This window comes from Macaca mulatta, chromosome 6 (assembly GCF_049350105.2).
Source record: "Macaca mulatta isolate MMU2019108-1 chromosome 6, T2T-MMU8v2.0, whole genome shotgun sequence".
Classification (NCBI taxonomy): domain Eukaryota; kingdom Metazoa; phylum Chordata; class Mammalia; order Primates; family Cercopithecidae; genus Macaca; species Macaca mulatta.
In genome coordinates, this window is record NC_133411.1 from 185,495,113 (window position 1) to 185,513,834 (window position 18,722).

General features: G+C 52.5%; 1 protein-coding gene across 3 annotated transcripts in view; it reads left to right on the top strand.

The window, feature by feature from the left end:
- The first annotated feature begins 524 nt into the window (after nucleotides 1–524).
- Nucleotides 525–18,722, top strand: part of CDHR2 (cadherin related family member 2) — a 47,723-nt gene continuing 29,525 nt past the window's right edge. For 2 of the 3 annotated variants that reach the window (XM_015141480.3, XM_077937454.1), the window contains exons 1-3: nucleotides 525–650; nucleotides 17,355–17,421; nucleotides 17,679–17,750. In XM_015141480.3, the coding sequence (XP_014996966.3) occupies nucleotides 17,370–17,421; nucleotides 17,679–17,750 (124 nt within the window). In that variant the 5' untranslated portion in view covers nucleotides 525–650; nucleotides 17,355–17,369. Of the gene's footprint in view, nucleotides 651–13,355; nucleotides 13,454–17,354; nucleotides 17,422–17,678; nucleotides 17,751–18,722 lie in introns of all 3 variants that reach the window. The other variant, XM_077937453.1, reaches the window with a different exon arrangement.

The following is an 18,722-nucleotide window of genomic DNA, read 5'->3' on the forward strand; positions in this document are numbered from 1 at the left end:
ATAAAAGGCAGCCTGGGGGGGGTGGATGAAGCCCCTGGGGACGGGCAGATGCCTTTGGAGGGACTCAGTGCGGGGTCGGGTCAGTGTCAATAGGCTGGAAAGTGGGTTGTCCAGGCTCAGGTAGCCCCCACTCCTCCATGAGAACCTCACAGGGAATGGTCTGGCCACGCAGTGTTTGATTGTAACACTGTTTCACCACTTCCCTCTCCCGACTTAACCCCCTACTTTTCCACAGATCTCCTGTCACTGAAGACTTGTAGCAGGCAGGGGACGGGGGCTCTGGCATCACCTTCTATCACCGTCCCGCCTCCAGCCTGCCCCAGGGCTGGGCCTGTTCCCAGGTCCTCCGGGCTCAGGGTTGGTCAGGCCCCTTCTCCTGTGGTGTGGGCCTCCAGCCCCAGGAGCACCAGGAGCTCTGGCGCTTTGGTCTCTTCCTCCTGTCCGGGGCTCCCAGCTCTACTCAGTGCCCCATTAGGAGTCAGCCCGCTCCTGGGAGGTGTGGTCTCTGGCAGGGTTAATAATTGCTCAGTGGAGGTGGAGATGGTGCCAAAGTCTGCTGGCCACATAGCTGCGGGCCGCAGAAGGTGCTCAGCTGTGCCCCGGCACCTGTCTGGTGCCTGCCTGCCACCTCCGTGGCGAAGGGGACACAGGTAGGGACCATCCAGCCCATCGGGAGTCTCTGGGCCAGAGATATTTGGTGGGGGTTGGGGGAGGTCCCTAGAGCCAAGGCAAGCTTGGGGGTCTTTAAAGTCTCCCCTGAAGCTGGGCAGGGGAAGTCCCACGCTGGATGGGGCAGACCCGGCTGGAGTCCCAGCCTGCTGTGAGGCCTGTTTCTTTGGTAAACGTGGGATAATAATACCTCCTTCCCTGGGGGCTGATGGCCCCCTTCCCATCCAAGTCCTCGCAGGATGATTCTTCGCAGGATAGAAGGGAGGCAGGCGCCCCTGGGAAATGAGGGAACTGGCCTGGCCCCTTCACAGGATGCTTGGGGGTTGAGGAGGGGAAGCTGACCTGGGCTCTTACCCCAGCTGCTCTGTTCACATCCCAGCTCCACCCTGACCTTGGTGGGCTACCTCACTCTTCTGGGCCTCCGTTTCCTCATTTATCAAATGGAGATGAGAAGAGTTCCAGAAAGGGCCTGAAGAGCCCTGAGGTGAAGGTGGGCATGTGGCCCGTGACTGAGCCCAGTGCCACCTCAGCCAGTACTAGGAAGTGTCAGGCAGGGACTGACCCAGGCCGGCCCCGGCTCTGCCCAGTCTGGGCCCTGCACATCTCTCTGCCCTGGTAGAGGAGGTGGGGACCCAGCTGACAGTCGGCGCCACGCTGCATCCCTCAGGCAGGCATGTGCTGGGTTGGATACCAGGCACAAGGCAGGGTCCCAGTGAGCACTGAGGTCCCATTGATGGAAACAGGTCATGGCCCGTGTGTAGACTCCATGATTTTTATCCTCACTCCATTTCTCAGCAGGGGAAACTGAGGCCTGGAGAGGGGAGAGGGCTTGCCTGGAGTTGCATGACAAATATGTGAAACGCTGGCATCTGAACCCAGGGCCGTTTGACTCTGTATGTGTCTGCTGGGCCAGGTGGCCTGGGCCATAGGCACTGGGAAGGCCTGTGGCGGGGAGCTGGTGTTCAGGTTCCACATCCTTGCTCCACGCACCCAGGTTCAGCTGGAGTCCGCTCTGTGGGTGCAGGCATGGCCTCCTGGATCAACGGAGCCCAGACCAAGGCTTGCCCAGGGACCCCTGGATTTGGAGGCAACCTGGGTCTAACCTGCTGCCCCTGGCTCACCCATCTCTGGGCATCTGTGAGCCTTGGTTTCCTTGGAATAATAGGATAGGATAATTCCTGCTTGGGAACAGCTGTGAGAAGTCAATGAAAAAGCAGAAGTGAAAGTGCATGGCGAGCTGGCCATAGCGGTGGTGGTGCTGGGGGAGCTCTGTAGCATCGTGGCTGATTGCACCCCGGGGGCTCCCCGCACTGAAGGAGTACCCACCTCCCCACCCTGACCCTCCTGGAGGCCCTGGGAAGTCCGGGTATCCTCACTCCCAGTGGTTCCCAATTCTAGAAAATCTTGGCACCGTGGACTGCTCTGAGATGCGGCTGAAGCCCCCTCCTAGCCAAGGCTGAAGAGCTGGCACCTCCTGGGCCAGGTGGGACTAGTGAGGGTTCCTGGAGACTACACATCTCATGGTGTGGGGGCCAGAGTCTCCCTGATTCTCCTGTGTCCTTTTTGGTCTTTCCCTAAGCACTTTCTTTTTGAGACGGACTCTCACTCTGTCTCCCAGGCTGCAGTGCAATGGCGCTATCTTGGCTCACTGCAACCTCTGCCTCCCTGGTTCAAGGGATTCTCCTGCCTCAGTCTCCTGAGTAGCTAGCATTACAGGCACATACCACCACACCCAGCTAGTGTGTGTGTGTGTGTCTGTGTGTGTCTGTGTGTGTGTGTGTGACGCAGTCTCGCTTGTCGCCCAGGCTCGAGTGCAGTGGCGCGATCTCAGTTCACTGCAACCTCTGCCTCTTCGGTTCAAGTGATTCTTCTGCCTCAGCCTCCTGAGTAGCTGGGATTACAGGTGTGCACCACGATGCCTGGCTAATTGTTGTATTTTTAGTAGAGACGGGGTTTCACTATGTTGGTCAGGCTGGTTCAGACGTTTTCTGAGAGGCCGGAAAGAACAGGAGTGGCCAGAGGGCTTGGGAACAAGGAAGCAGTAATTTCTGGAATGTAGGTGACCCCCATTTTAATTTATTTTATTTTATTTTTATTTTTTGAGACGAGGTCTTGCTCTGTCGCCCAGGCTGGAGTGCAGTGGCGCGATCTCGGCTCCCTGCAAGCTCCGCCTCCCAGGTTCACGCCATTCTCCTGCCTCAGCCTCCCGAGTAGCTGGCACTACAGGCACCCGCCACAACGCCTGGCTAATTTTTTTTTTTTTTCTTTTCTTTTTTCTTTTTATTTTTTGTATTTTTAGTAGAGACAGGGTTTCACCATGTTAGCCAGGATGGTCTCGATCTCCTGACCTTGTGATCTGCCCACCTCAGCCTCCCAAGGTGCTGGGAGCTCCCAAGGTGGCGTAAGCCACTGGCCCAGCCAATAGTTCCCTTTTTTTTTTTTTTTTTTTTTGAGAGGGAATCTCGCTCTGTCGCCCAGGCTGGAGTGCAGTGGCCGGATCTCAGCTCACTGCAAGCTCCGCCTCCCGGGTTTAGGCCATTCTCCTGCCTCAGCCTCCCGAGTAGCTGGCACTACAGGCACCCGCCACAACGCCTGGCTAATTTTTTTTTTTTTCTTTTCTTTTTTCTTTTTATTTTTTGTATTTTTAGTAGAGACAGGGTTTCACCATGTTAGCCAGGATGGTCTCGATCTCCTGACCTTGTGATCTGCCCACCTCAGCCTCCCAAGGTGCTGGGAGCTCCCAAGGTGGCGTAAGCCACTGGCCCAGCCAATAGTTCCCTTTTTTTTTTTTTTTTTTTTTGAGAGGGAATCTCGCTCTGTCGCCCAGGCTGGAGTGCAGTGGCCGGATCTCAGCTCACTGCAAGCTCCGCCTCCCGGGTTTAGGCCATTCTCCTGCCTCAGCCTCCCGAGTAGCTGGGACTACAGGCGCCCGCCACCACGCCAGGCTAATTTTTTGTATTTTTAGTAGAGACGGGGTTTCACCGTGTTAGCCAGGATGGTCTCGATCTCCTGACCTCGTGATCTGCCCACCTCGGCCTCCCAAAGTGCTGGGATTACAGGTGTGAGCCACCGCGCCCAGCCAGTTCCCATTTTTTAAAAGAGCAAACAGAGAAAAGAGCCCGGGGACGTGGTTGTGCAGTGACTGGGGCCTCGTTTCACACCCATGCATCAGCCTGAGGCTGCTCCAGCAGGGAGAAGTGGGTGTCTGTCCGCAAGTCCCAGCCCAGGGGCAACTCCATTCACTCCTTTTCCATTTTGCCCCTTGCTCCTGCCCCTTGCTGGGGTACCAGGAAATTAGGAGCCCAGAGGGGGGGCCACCAACTGCCTGAACACAGCTCCATAGCTGACCTGGGCCTTACAGAACGGAGAGAATTTGCATATAGGCAGAAGGCAAAGAAAGGCATTCTGGGCAGAGGGAACGGTTTAGACAAATGAAGGAGGAAGGAAAATGCAGGGTGTGGACCGAGACCAGGAGCATTCAACACCACTGAACCTCAGAGTGGGAGAGAGCAGCTCGTGTGAAAAGCAAGACCCAGGAACTTAAAGGACCTCGCCCGCCAGGCTGTGGGGGCCTTCCCCAGCCCACACAGACACTGGGCCTTTCCCCAGGTGTCTGAATCCAGAGGCGGATGCTCTGGACTGTAGAACACCAGCCTCACCATGATCATGAGGAGGCAGGACTGCGAGAAACCCAGGGCCAACCCCAGCAGCGCAGGAGGCAGGCGAGGCAGGGATGAGGCAAGAAAGAGCGCTGGCCTGGGAGGCAGACAGGGTGGCACCCCTGCTCTGCCTCTGACACCCTGGGAGCTGCTGGGCAGGAACCCCTGGCCTCCCGCGCTCATGTCAGTGTGCATAAAGGGGATCGATAAATCCAGCTCTTCCTTCCAGGGGGCGGCGGGGCCCACATGCGGGGGCAAGACTGCGTGTGCGTCACGCAGATGCGAAGGGGTGTCGCTGTTGCTCTGAGTGAGGGTCTACAGGCTTCTCGAGACCCTCCGTCCTGCCCTATGAAATGGGGAGAGGAGAGTTGGGAGACACTTCCATGAGGGAGGAGTGTGGCGAGTATGGGGAAGGGGCTGTAGGGAGAGGCCCCTTGGGGACTGGGTGAAGGTCCTGGTTCGGGCTGTTCTCTCTCAACGTCACATGTCTGTGGGCTCAGCGTGGCTTGTGGGAAAATCAGGCAGCTCAAGAAGGAAAACCCAGGAGCCTAGAAAAGAGAGAAGGCACAGGCCTGGCTTGGGTTCTGGTCCCATTACTGGCTGGGCCACGCCCTTTCCCCTCTTGGACCTCAGTTTGCTGAGGATTAAATGGTAATGGGGGCAAAGTGCTAGCCTCAGCACGCGGCCCTTCCTTGCTGGTTCCCATTTGCCTCTGGGATTGGGAGGAGGGACCCTGAGGGCAGGAATCTGCTGTCCTGCAAGCTGGACCCAGGGGAACTTTGTAATGATGATGAATCCACCTTGACGCCTGCTGGCTGCACACCTGCTGACTAATTGTCCTGTGGCAGTTGACTCATTTCTGAAGGATAGAACATGAGAGAAAAAAGTGATGAGGGAATTAGGTCCCAGATTACAGCCTCAGAGGGATGCCAGGGCTGCATGCATCCAGCCCCTGGCTGTTCCTCACACCACAGACGCCTGTAGACTAGCATTACCACTAATGCGCAGCTCACCTGCATCTCCACCGCCAGCCCGCCACCACCACCATCTCCCTCCCACAACTGTCACCTCCACCTGCGTCTCCACCTTCATCAGCACACACGTCATCAGCACGTCCATCCCCACTTACCACCACCAGTGCCACCCCTACCCCCGAGGGATCCCTATCCTGATATTGGACCCTGCCTCCATGACCACCTCAGCCACTGCCCTTGACTCCAGCGCTAACCTGTCGCCCTCCAGGGCATAGCTGTAGCCACATCTCTGTCCCTGTCTCACTGAGGATTGTGGCTCAGCACTGCTGGGTATTCTGAGGATTGAGAACTTACTAATTCCCCTGAGCAGAGGGGCACAACTGTATTTATCAGTCTGGCTGAGTGCAGCCCTGCCGTCCAGCATGTGGGCTGTCCCCAGCTGTCATCTCCGGGGTTCTTGGCAAGCCAGCATTTTCCATAGCAACTTCCCAAGGTTCCCCTGGCTAGAGTCACATGGAAGGTAGCATCAGAAAGAGCCCCAGGGCCCCTCCACACATAGCCCTGGCCCTGCCCATTTAGCTCTGACCTCTGCAAGCAGTCTCAGACCCCAGGGAGCGTGGACAGTCACCAGGGAGGGAGGAAGCTGTTTCTATGGTGATTGCAGTGGGAGGAGCAGGCATAAGGTGAGGACAACCCCATAGAAGGAAGAAGGTTTGCATTTGCTGGGCGCCTATTGTGTGCCAGGCGCTGAGGTGGCACATTCTTATTCCCACTCATCCCCGCTGCCCACCCTCATCACTTAGTGGGGTTATTATTCTCACAGGGGAGGGAACGCTTAGAGAAGGGCAGTGAACTGCCCAACGAAGCTCTGCTGCTTCTTGACTCTAAACTCAAGCCAGCCTCTTCACCTCTCTGAGCTTCGTTTTCCCCATCTGTGAAGTGGGTAGAATGGTACCAGTCTAGAAGGGTTTTTGTTTTGTTGTTTTTGTTTTGTTTTGTTTTGTTATTTTTGGAGACAGTGTCTTGCTCTGTCTCCCAGCCTGGCGTGCAGTGGCACGATCTCTTCTCACCACAACCTCCACCTCCCGGGTTCATGCCATTCTCCTGCCTCAGCCTCCTGAGGATCACAGGCGCCCGCCACCTCACCTGGCTAGTTACTGTATTTTTAGTAGAGACGGGGTTTCACCATGTTGGCCAGGCTGGTCTTGAACTCCTGACCTCATGATCCGCCCGCCTCGGCCTCCCAAAGTGCTGGGATTACAGGCATGAGCCACCACATGCGGCCTCCAGGGGTTTTTGTGAGCATTACATTAGCGCCCGGCTCAAGTTCTGGCAGGCGGGAGGTGCTTCCTCCATGGGTCTCTTGCTATTCAGTGCCGTAATGTTTAACAGTTGTTGAACATCCCACCCAGGGCTTGTCCACATCTTTCTTCATCATTGCCTGTGTTTCATGTTATGGTCACTTCCAGCTTCCCATGATTATAAATAATCACTCCTGGTGAACAACTTTCTGCAGAAAGAGCTTCTTATTTTATGTTAGTTGGATGAGTAGGTCAACAGGGTGAACATTTTGAAGCTTTGGGGTCCACATCTGAACTGGGGTTTTCTCTTCTTGCTAGGGCCCTGGGGCCACGGGAGGGCTGCCTCCTTCTCCCTGCCTCAGGGAGAGGCGAGGGCCTTGGGGTTGGAGAGCGGCTGTGATTCCCACTCGCTTTCAGCTGTGAGGGCCCCAGCAGCACACTCCCAGCAAGAGCCCGTCTGCTCGTCTGCAAAATGAGTTGCTGTGAAGATGAAATTCTGTGAATCCCAAATATTCTACCTCCAAACTACAGCCCTGCTCTTGCCTCTTCTCTCCAGCCCTGCTGCCCCCGGTTCAGCCCGGCGACACACAGCAGCCAGAAAGATCTTAAGAGGAAATTAGTCCCTGCCACTCCCCTGCTTAAAACTCTGAAATGGACCAGGTGCGCTGGGTGGCTCATGCCTGTAATCCCAGAGGCCAAGGTGGATGGATCACCTGAGGTCAGGAGTTTGAGATCAACCTGGCCAACATGGAAAAAACCCCGTCTCTACTAAAAATACAAAAATTAGCTAGGTGTGGTGGCACACGCCTGTAATCTCAGCTACTCGGGAGGCTGAGGCAGCAGACTCACTTGAACCCGGGAGGCAGAGGTTCACTGCACTCCAGCCTGGGAGACAGAGCGAGACTCCGTCTCAAAACAAACAAACAAAAACCCTCTGAAATGACCTTCTGTTTTCCTGTTTTCTGTTTTTCTTAGAATAAAATGAAATATCCTTCCTGTTTTTCACAGGGTGGAGCATGCTCTGGCCCTGAAAAATTTCTGAATCTGCCTCCCTCCCGTCATTCTCCACCTGTCTCCCTGCAACCCAGCCATAGGGACCTTCTCTGAACTCCTGGAATATACCTGGTTCTTCCCTGGCCCAGGCCATCTCTCATATTGTTTGTGCTACTTGGGACTCTCCCATAACAGTGCTCACCTTATCACAGCAATATGGGTATTTAATTTAAAAAAAAATCAAATAGGCCAGTCACGGTGGCTCACACCTGTAATCCCAGCACTTTAGGAGGCCGAGATGGGAAGATCGCTTGAGCCCAGGAGTTTGAGGCTGCAGTGAGCCAGGATAGCGCCATTGCACTCCAGAATGGGTGACAGAGCAAGAACGTGTCTCAAAAAACACCTAACAGGCTGGTCCAAGTGCAGTGGTGTTTACAGCTAATTTATCACAACCCGTTGCAGATCGCTTTATTCCTTCTCCACTCAGACTGCTTCACTTGACTAGCCTTAAAAACAAACAAACAAAAACATCAAACAATACAACAAGGTTTATAACAAAAGCCGGCCTTTTCCCGACCCACACCCGACGTCCCCAGTATCCACTCTCTAGAAGCAACTGCTTTTACCTCCTTTGCCCCTCCCCTCCCTCCCTCCCTCCCTCTCTCTCTCTTGCTCTCTTTCTTTCTTTCTTTTCTTTTTCATTTTGGACAGTCTTGCTCTGTCACCACCTAGGCTGGAGTGCAGTGGTGCGATCTCAGCTTACTGCAGCCTCTGCCTCCCAGGTTCAAGCGATTCTTGTGCCTCAGCCTCCTGAATAGCTGGGACTACAGGCACATGCCACCACACCTGGTTAATTTTTGTATTTTTTGTAGAGACGGGGTCTCACCATGTTGGCTAGGCTGGTCTTGAACTCCTGACCTCAGGTGATCTGCCTGCCTCGGCTTCCCAAAGTGCTGGGATTACAGGCATGAGCCACCATGTCCAGCCCTTCCTTTCTTCCTTCCTTTCCCTTTTTTTTTTTTTTTTTTTTTTTTAGCAATGGGGTCTTGCTCTGTTGCCCAGGCTGGAGTGCAGTGGTGAGGTCTTGGCTCACTGCAGCCTCAAACTGCTGGGCTCAAGCAGTTCTCCCACCTCAGCCTCACGAGTAGCTAGGACCACAGGCGTGCACCACCGCACCTGGCCTGTTATTTAACAATATTTTGCTGTTTTGCTTTTTTTTTTTTTTTTTTTTATATAGGGTCTCACTCTATCGCCCAGGCTGGAGTGCAGTGGTGCATTCATGGCTCACTGCAGCCTCAAGCTTCCGGGCTCAAGTAATCCTCCCACCTCAGCCTCCCAAGTAGCTGGGACTACAGGCATGTGCCACCATGCTGGCCTAATTTTTGTATTTTTTGCAGAGACGGGTTTTTGCCATGTAGGCCAGGCTGGTCTCAAACTCCTGAGCTCAAGTGATCCATCTGCCTTGGCCTCCTAAGTGCTGGGATTATAGGCGTGAGCCACTGTGCCCGGCCTCATAATTTTTAAGACATTATCTGTTTATTTCTTTTTTATTATCACCTTCTTAGATTTTTTTTTTGAGATAGGGTCTTGCTCTGTCACCCAGTCTGGAGTGTAATGACAAAATCTCGGCTCACTGCAACCTCGACCTCCTAGGCTAAGTCATTATCTGTTGATTTCTTTTTCTTTCTTTCTTTCTTTTTTTAAATTTTGAAACAAGTCTTGCTCTGTTACCCAGGCTAGAGTGCAGTGGCGTGATCTTGGCTCACTGCAACCTCTGCCTCCCAGGTTCAAGCGATTCTCCTGCCTCAGCCTCTCAAATAGCTGGGGTTACAAGTGCCTGCCACTGTGCCTGGCTAATTTTTGTATTTTTTGTAGACATGGGGTTTTGCCATGTTAGCCAGGCTGGTCTCAAACTCCAGACCTTGTGATCCACCTGCCTCGGCCTCCCAAAGTGCTAGGATTACAGGTGTGAACCACTGCGCCCAGCCTATCTGTTAATTTCTTAAAGTGAAAGATGAGGATTTTATTATCTTACAGCCCAACACAGTTTCCCAGTGCGTACAGTAAGACTGTGGTCCATCGACCATGGGAACAGTCCCAGCTAAGCCACTGGCGAATGATGTTCCTGGATTCTTTCTAGTACAGCTTTCCTTTCCTGCATGGTCACTGGTTTTGCTTGCTTAGTTTTCTTTCTTTCTTTTTTTTTTTTTTGAGATGGAGTCTCGCTCTGTCACCCAGGCTGGAGTGCAGTGGCGCCATCTCGGCTCAGTGAAAGCTCTGCCTCCCAGGTTCACGCCATTCTCCTGCCTCAGCCTCCCGAGTAGCTGGGACTACAGGTGCCCACCACCAAGCCCGGCTAATTTTTTTGTATTTTTAGTAGAGATGGGATTTCACCATGTTAGCCAGGAGGGTCTCCATCTCCTCACCTTGTGATCCGCCCGCCTTAGCCTCCCAAAGTTCTGGGATTACAGGCGTGAGACACCGTGCCCGGCTGCTCGCTTAGTTTTTTACATGGTATCACAAGTTCATCCCTTCGCCCTAGCCAGAGGTGTAAATCTCCTCGAAATGTTCACGCCATCAGTTCTATTTCCATGTGTGTAGACAGCCCTCGAAAGCTCGCTGAGCCCTTCCTCCCATCGGGACCCGCTGTGGTCTCAGTGCCCCTTTCCCTCTCTTCTGTGTTGATCTCTCTGTTTCCTTTATCTTGGCTTACTCCCTTCATAGAATGGATTATGTTCTCCAGTAGCTTCCCAAGAAAAGATGCAGAAGAGGTAGCATTTTTCACTTTGCATGTCTAAAAATGTTTTTATTTTGCTCTCATATGTGACTGATAATTTTGGTGGGTGTGGAATTCTAGGTTGGAGATTATTTGTCTTCAGTATTTTGCAGGCGTCGTGTTCTGGTTATTTACTGCTGCTTGATAGAATGCCCCAAAACTTAGTGGCTTAAACAACAATTTATTATTATATTTCCTGATTCTATAGGATGAGAGTTGGGAGAGGGCATACCAGGAATTGCTCAACTCTGTTCCATGGTGTCTGGGGCCTCAGCTGGGGGTATGTGAAAGATTAGGGGTTGGACAGTGGGGACTGGCTGGACATCTTGCTCTCCCTCAATGCACAGGCCTCTCAACGTGGGTAGCCTGGGCTTCCTTATAACATGGCGGCCTCAGGGTAGTTGAACTTCTAACAAGGTATCTCCAGGTTCCAAGAGCAAAGTGGCCCAAGAGGCCCAGGTGTCAGCTGCAAAGCTTCTGAATGCTGCATTTCTACCACATTCTGTTGATCAAGCAAGTCACTAAGGCCAGCTCAGATTCAACAGGAGGGGATTAGACTCCACTACTCAATAGAAGGAATGTCAAAGAATTTGTGACACCATTAATCTCCCACACACAGCTCCATTAACTCCAGGATTGTTACCGAAAAGCCCCATAACCTTCTGATTCTGGGTGTTTGTATGTCACTTGCTTTTCTCTGCAGAAGATTTCAGGGTCTTGTCTTTGTCCCTAGTACTCTGAAAACACTTTGGCTTGGGTTTTCTCTTCCTTCCTTTCTAAAATTTGTTCTTGGAATTCTTTCAGTCTGGAAATGTGTTATTCACTTCTACAAAATCTATTGTTTGTCCTCATTTGATAGTTTCCTTTCCCTGTTTTCCTTCTCTGTTTCTCTTTCTGGGACTTCTATTAATCACACATTGGACCTCCTGGATTAATCCTGTAATTTCCTATTTTTCTCTCCTAGTTTCCGTATCTCAATTTTATATTCTGATCCCTCCATTACATTTTTAATTCCTGCATTATGATTTTTGTAATCTATAACAGTGGCTGTCAATTAGGGGTGATCTTACCACCACTCTCCGTCCCCCATCAGGAGACATCTGGCAATGTCCGGAGATATTTTTGGGTGTTGCAACTTGGGGGTTGCTACTGGTATCTAGTGGGTGGAGGCCAGAGGTGTTTAACAGCAAGGAAATATCGGCTGGGTATGTGAGAATTAGATAAAGGGTGGTTGTGGCATGGCTTTGGATTGGTTGGTTTGCATAGGAGAGGCAGGTCTGAAGGCAAGGTGCTTGCCGTCTCCGGGAATTAGCCAGTCTCTCCCTAGCCAGCAAGGCCCCAAAGATGTCAAAGCATCATAAAACACAGAAAATAAAAACAAATGGCTGGGCACAGTGGCTCACACCTGTAATCCCAGCAATTTGGGAGGCCGAGGCAGACGGATCACCTGAGGTCAGGTGTTCGAGACCAGCCTGGCCAACATGGTGAAACCCTGTCTCTACTAAAAATACAAAAATTAGCCAGGCATGGTGGCACACACCTGTAATCCCAGCTACTTGGGAGGCTGAGGCAGGAGAATCACTTGAACCCAGGGGGTGGAGGTTGCAGTGAGCCGAGATCATACCACTGCACTCTAGCCTGGGCGACAAGAGTAAAACTCCGTCTCAATAATAATAATAATAATAATAATAATAATAATACGCCAAAAAAGAATGATTAATATACCAGATTCAAGGGAAGAAGACACAGTCCTCACCTCTTGCAGGGAGGTATGTCAAAAGATCTGTGGTCCTGTTTGTCTGCCATGCCACTTAAAGTGGTTGCCTCCTTTCACTCTCGTAGTGCCCACATTTCCCTCCTCCACAGCAGGGACGCAGTGCACTATTAGGTGGGACTTTGTTTACTCGTCTGCAGTCTGTCTCATTCAGAACCTGCACTGTTTTGCTCACCATTGCCTTCCCATTGCTGGGAGCAGGGTCTGGCAGGTAGCAGCTCATGGACACCGAATAACTATTTACTGCGGGAATGAATGAGTCAATCAGGGTACTCGGCACATAGTAGGTGCTCAGGAAACGCCAGCCGCTATTTAAGATTGTCAGCCTTCCTGATGTCCCATGTTTCCCCAGCAGGTCTCGGGGGAGCATGGCGAGATGAATCTGAATGAAAAGAGGGAATGCTGTGCTGGGGCTTCAGGGTGGGGGTGCCAACCATGCCCGGGGAGCACACAGCCAGATCAGAAGCAGGATCTCTGACTGTTGAGGGCACACTCGGGGAGGAGGGCCTGCAGCTAGCCAGTGCTGGCCAGGGCAGAGTTCCCCAGAAGGGAGGGACCAGGAATAGGAACTCCAACAATGAGAAGGGCAAGAGACAGACTTTCCTTTTCCTGCAACAATAACTTCTAACATTCATTACGTACTTACTGTGAGCTAGGCGCTGTGTAAGCCTCAACACAAACTCCTGGTGTAGGTGCTGTTATTATTCCCATTTTACAGATGAGGAAGCTGAGGCCCAGAGAGCGTATGTTACTTGCCCGAGGTTACGCCAGATTTGGACCCAGGCTCTCAGGTCCACATACCACATTACACTCTGCTTTATCTCGTGGGTGTTCTGGATAAGCCACCTGCGGTTGCAGTGACTCACTGGCTCATCCATGCATTCCTTTCAGAAATACTCACTGAGCCTCCACTGGGCTCAGCCCGGTGCTTGGTCCTGGGGTCACAGAGGTGCATCAGACTTGGACATTGCCCTCACATCTCTTCTGGTCTGGTGGGAGAGGTTCGTTTGTAAGGAGATCACAGACACCAAGAGCTACAGAGGTTATTCGAGGGTCTATGGAGCATCCTGTGAGGTCACGACGGATGGGTGGAGGAGGCAGCTCCTCCGTGGGAGCACTGAGAGGGTGTCTGGACAGAAGGGGATCCTGGAGTTGGTTTTTGTTTGTTTGTTTGTTTGTTTTGAGACAGAGTCTCCCTCTGTCGCCCAGGTTGGAGTGCAGTGGCATGATCTCGGCTCACTGCAACCTCCGCCTCCCAGGTTCGAGTGATTCTCCTGCCTCAGTCTCCTGAGTAGCTGGGACTACAGGTGTGTGCCACCTTGCACAGCTAATTTTTGTATTTTTAGTAGAGATGGAGTTTTACCATGTTGGCTAGGCTGCTCTCAAACTCCTGACATCAAGTGATCCACCCGCCTCGGCCTCCCAAAGTGCTGGGATTACAGGCGTGAGCCACCATGCCCAGCCTTGGAACTGGCTTTTAAAAATGAAGAGAGCTCATTAGGTAGCAAGGTGGGGAAGAGCATTCCAAAAAGAGGGATGGGCAGTAGTAAGGGCAGGCAGAGGGAGCCCGTGGGCTCACAGGAGACGAGAGGTGGGCTGCGATGCAGGGAGCGGTTCGAGGTGAAGCTGGAGAGGTCGAGGCTAGTCTTTGAGAAGCCCTTTTATGGAGTCTGGACTCTAGCAACGGGGAGCCATCGAAGGGTTTTGAGCGAGGGCGGAAAAGATTAGATTGCGTGCAGAAGGATTAGTTTGGTTGAGTGGGATGGATTCGAGAGGCTGGAGGAAGGGAGGCATTGAAGAGGCTGAGGACAGTGTCCCCAGGGAGGGCAGCCAGTATGGGATGGACAGATGCAGACTGATTAGAAAGAGCCAGAGTAGGCCGCACGGATTGGGCGTGGGTGTTCAGGAGAAGGAGGTGTCAGAATGGCGTGGGCAGGTGGGTGGCTCCCCGAGGCTGGAGCTCGGGAGGAGGGGTGGGCGGTGTGAAGGAGAGGAGCTCTGGTTTTTGATGCTGTTTCACCATCAGGGCTCGGCTCTGGAAGCCATCCTCCTCCCCACTCCTCCCCAGGGCTGCCTGCCCACTTCAGATGCTCTGGGGCAGGAGGGAAAGGGACATGAAGAGGTGCCCAGGACCAGGTGAGCGTGCTTGGTAGTGTTAACTTCTTAAAAAACACAAAATATCAATCTAGAAAAAGAGAGGGGACTGTGTGCAGGTGGCCATCCCTCCGGCCAAGACCAGAGACAGACACTTCGAAATGGGGTTTGGGAAAGAAGCTTGGTGCTAGACAGGGTGGCTACACATACATATTCAACAGGTTACAGGAGGAGCTACGCATATTAATAAAGGAGCTCCTGACACATGCATGTTGAACACACGTGCATGTAACATAGGATCCATGCTCACTTGGGGTGGCGACTTAAAATTGAAATGTATCACAATTACACCCTGTACATCAAAACGTCTTTTTGAGACACGGAAGTTGCATGAGTAAGCAATCTCTGTATGAGCTGGAGCCAGTCTGTGGTCGGTGGGCTCTTATCAGGAGAAAGTTACTGAAATCAGTCTCTTGTCCAGTCAAGGCTGTGGTTATGGGCTGGGCGCAGTGGCTCACACCTGTAATCCCAGCACTTTGGGAGGCTGAGGCAGGTGGATCGCTTGAGGTCAGGAGTTCAAGACCAGCCTGGCCAACACGGTGAAACTCTGTCTCCACTGAAAATACAAAAATTAGCCCCGTGTGGTGGTGGGTGCCTGTAATCCCAGCAACTTGGGAGGCTGAGGCAGGAGAATCACTTGAACCAGGGAGGCAGACGTTGCAGTGATCCGAGATCGTACCACTGCACTCCAGCCTGGGTGACAGAGTAAGACTATCTCAAAAACAAACAAACAAAAAAAGCTGCGGCTATGGCTGGTAGAACAGGGGCTCAGTTCGTCAGCATCTGTGAACTGGATGAGCTGTAATTGCTTTAATTTGGCTTTTCTCGAGGCCAGTGCTTATTTAGCTGCTAGGCCAGTGCTTATTTAGCTGCTAGAAAAAAAGAAAACCCTCGTGGCATTTAGAACAGAGTTTCTTCTTTAGGGCTGCCTGACTTCACCCTGGCCTGGCATGGCCTCAGGTCCTGTTTATAATTTGGCATCTTACTGCCACGGAATGTCTATTCTTTCAGTCCTGTGATCTCTATTTTAACATTAATGCTGGTCAGTTATTGTGTGTCGACTGTAAAAGAGAAGGGTGTAATGAGGCGTGATTGACCTCTCATCCCCTCATCCCGCCGTGGCTGGAAACTAAGTTTTTTATTTTTTTATTTTTTTTGAGACAGAGTCTCGCTATGTCGCCCAGGCTGGAGTGCAGTGGTGCTATCTCGACTCACTGCAAACTCCGCCTCGCGGATTCACACCATTCTCCTGCCTCAGCCTCCTGAGCAGCTGGGACTACAGGCGCCCACCACCGTGCCCGGCTAATTTTTTTGTATTTTTAGTAGAGACGGGGTTTCACCATGTTAGCCAGGATGGTCTCGATCTCCTGACCTTGTGATCTGCCCACTTCGGCCTCCCAAAGTGCTGGGATTACAGGCGTGACCCACTGCGCCCGGCCTGGAAACTAAGTTTTCGAAGTTTTACTGGGGTCTCCTGGGCCACAAGCGGGGCCATTTAGTTGGCGGGAGGTGTACGATTTTATTTTTAGTTTACAGTAGCAAATGTGTTCCTTAGTTTGCTTCCAAGCTTTAGTTTAATTCATTTTTGGAAAAGTTAATATATTCAATTAGCACAAAAGAGTATACAGTAAAAAACTGGGCACAGTGGCACACGTCTGTAATCCTAGCTACTCAGGAGTTCAAACCCAGAAGTTCAAGGCCAGCCTGGGCAACATAGTGAGACACTATCTCAAAAGAAAAAAGTATACAGTAAAAAGCCCTGTCTAACAAAAAGATTATAGAGTAGCATAGCGAACATAGAGCATACAGACAATTTTCTAGACAGCAAGAAACAAAACATGTGGGGGCCCCTCCTGCTCTCCTGCTTTCTGTGGAGTGACACGTCAGTTGTCTTTGGGAATTTTTTTTTTTTTTTTTTTCTTGAGACGGAGTCTCACCCTGTGGTCCAGGCTGAAATGTGATGGCGTGATCTCATCTCACCGCAACCTTCGCCTCCCGGGTTCAAACACTTCTGCCTCAGCCTCCCGAGTCTCTCGGATTACAGGCACCCGCCACCACACCTGGCTAATGTTTTTTGTATTTTGGTAGATACGGGGTTTCACTATGTTGGTCGGGCTGGTCTCGAACTCCTGACCTCAGGTGATCCGCCCGCCTCGGCCTCCCAAAGTGCTGGGATTACAGGCGTGAGCCACTGCACCCGGCCTTGTCTTTGGGCATTAAAAGAGCCTTGGCATTTCAGGTCTCTCTGTGACAGTGAATCAAGTCCCCCTTTTCTCGTTTTCCCAAATGAGGGACAGCTTGCAATGTAAGATGACCAAAAAGCCTGGCCCAGCAGGGTTTTCTAAGGGTCTCTGTCCAGTTGTCAATCAACAAGAGGATCCTAGAGTTATGCAACCCTCCCTAGACCCACCTGACTGGGGAACCCTTCTGCCGTGGCGCATCTCAGAGGGCCAGGGTTCCATGGAGCACAGTTTGGGAAAGGCTGCAAAGACAGCCATTAGATGTATCAGCCGGTGAACAGAGGACCCTGCCCGCCCATAGTCTCTGGATGGTCCTGGACAAATTATGGTCCCTCTTCAGAGCCTTGATTTTGAAAGATGCTATTAGTTTGAACACTTCTAACAGGCAGGTGGAGATAGTGCAGTGGTGGAGAGAATGAACTCTGGACTCCAAAATGCCTGTGTTCCAAGCATGGTCTTGTCATTGACTCCCTGTGGCCTTAGGCAAGCCCCTTCCTATCCTGGTGTCTTAGCAGCCACCTCACAGTTGTAGGAATAACACAATTGCATGTCCAGTGCCTTGGAGCAGTTCCTGGTGCATGGTGGGTCCTGGATTCAGGTTCAGCTGTCGTGCTCCTCCCCACCCCACCTGGCCTCCCCCTTGGTTCCCCCAACCCTGGAGCATCTGGAAAACGGACAAAGGGTGATAGAGGCCCTGGGGGAGAGCTACTAAGCGGCGGTGGTGGGTGGGCTCGGGTCAGACCCAGGCAGATGGGGGTCTGCCAAAAGGAGGGAGGCCTGAGTCCAGGAACCATTCCCTGACCTCTTCCCTTAGGTCCCTGCGGATGTGATGGCCCGGCTATGGCTGTCCTGCTTCCTGCTTCCTGCTCTCGTGGTGTCTGGTAGGTGTCTCCTCTCCTGGCCACGCAGCCCTAACCTAGAGACCCTTGGCAGGACCCTCCGGAAGGGAGGGGGATCCCTCATCAGCGAACACCAGCTCCTATGGGCCAGCCCTGTGCTTGGCTGAGCTGGGGAGGCCTGGGGAGGAATCCAGGCCTGGACGGGTGGCCTGGGTGGCCATAAAGACTTGTGTGGGCTCCCAGGGGAGCAGGTAGGGGCCGGTTTTGCAGGGGTGTTCCAGCACTCTGTGTCCCTGCAGTGGCAGCCAATATGGCCCCGAAGTTCCTGGCCAACATGACGTCAGTGATCCTGGCCGAGGACCTGCCTGTGGGTGAGTCCCAGTCCCTGTGTCTGCCCCACGCCAGGTCCTGATTCACAAGAAAGTCCTGGGGCGCCCTCTTGAGCCCCCACCGTCCCTGCAACTCCACGGCTTATTGTGGGACAGAGAGGACCTGAAGGCAGTTCCTTTGATTCCAGCAGTTTGTTTTCTCCTCTTCAGATTCTGGGTCAAGAGCAGTGTCCCCAAAGCTGTGAGACGCTTCTCCAGGGGCCCTCACACCAGCGTCAAATTATCCGGCCTCCCCCATTGCCCATCGCTTTCAGTCTCTGACTGGAGGATCCCTTGGGCCAGGCTTCCTTCTCTTTCCTCACACTTGCTAATCTCTCCCACCCCGACCCTGGCTTTTTTTTTTTTTTTGAGGGAGAGCAGGTGTCAGGCTCAGACCCTTTCACAGAAGCTGATGACTCACTTTGCTTCGTTTTTATTTGTAAAGTTACTTTCTATCTATGGTAGGTGAGATGGGTTTTGCGATGTAAAGTTTGCTTTTAAAGTGCATGTCTTTACATGGGATGGAAAGTCAATTTAAAGAACGAGCACCAGGAATAGAACACGGACGTAGCAATGGTCTCGGCAAAAGTCACAGCAAAGGTCATGGCAGTGGCGCAGGAACAAATGAAGTTTGGTAACATTATTTTGGAAGGAGCCGGGGGGCCTAGATATCAGATTCCCAGAAGGCAGGATATAGATTGGGGCAGTAGAAACCATAGGTGGCCGTATTGGTTGGGACCCCAAATAACAGAGATGCAAGCAAGGCAGAGGTGAATTACTGTCCCCCTGAGGCCACCCAGGAGCTGGGAGCTGTGGGGGCGTGTTCCATCAGGCTGTCCTCCCTGTGGGGCTTGGGGCGGCCTTCTTCCTGTTCAGTGCCCCACCTTCCCTAAGGCATGGTCCCACCCACATGGGCCAGGATGGCTCAGACAAGAAACCATTCCCGCCACAGAAGGAGGAAGGGGCCAAGACGGC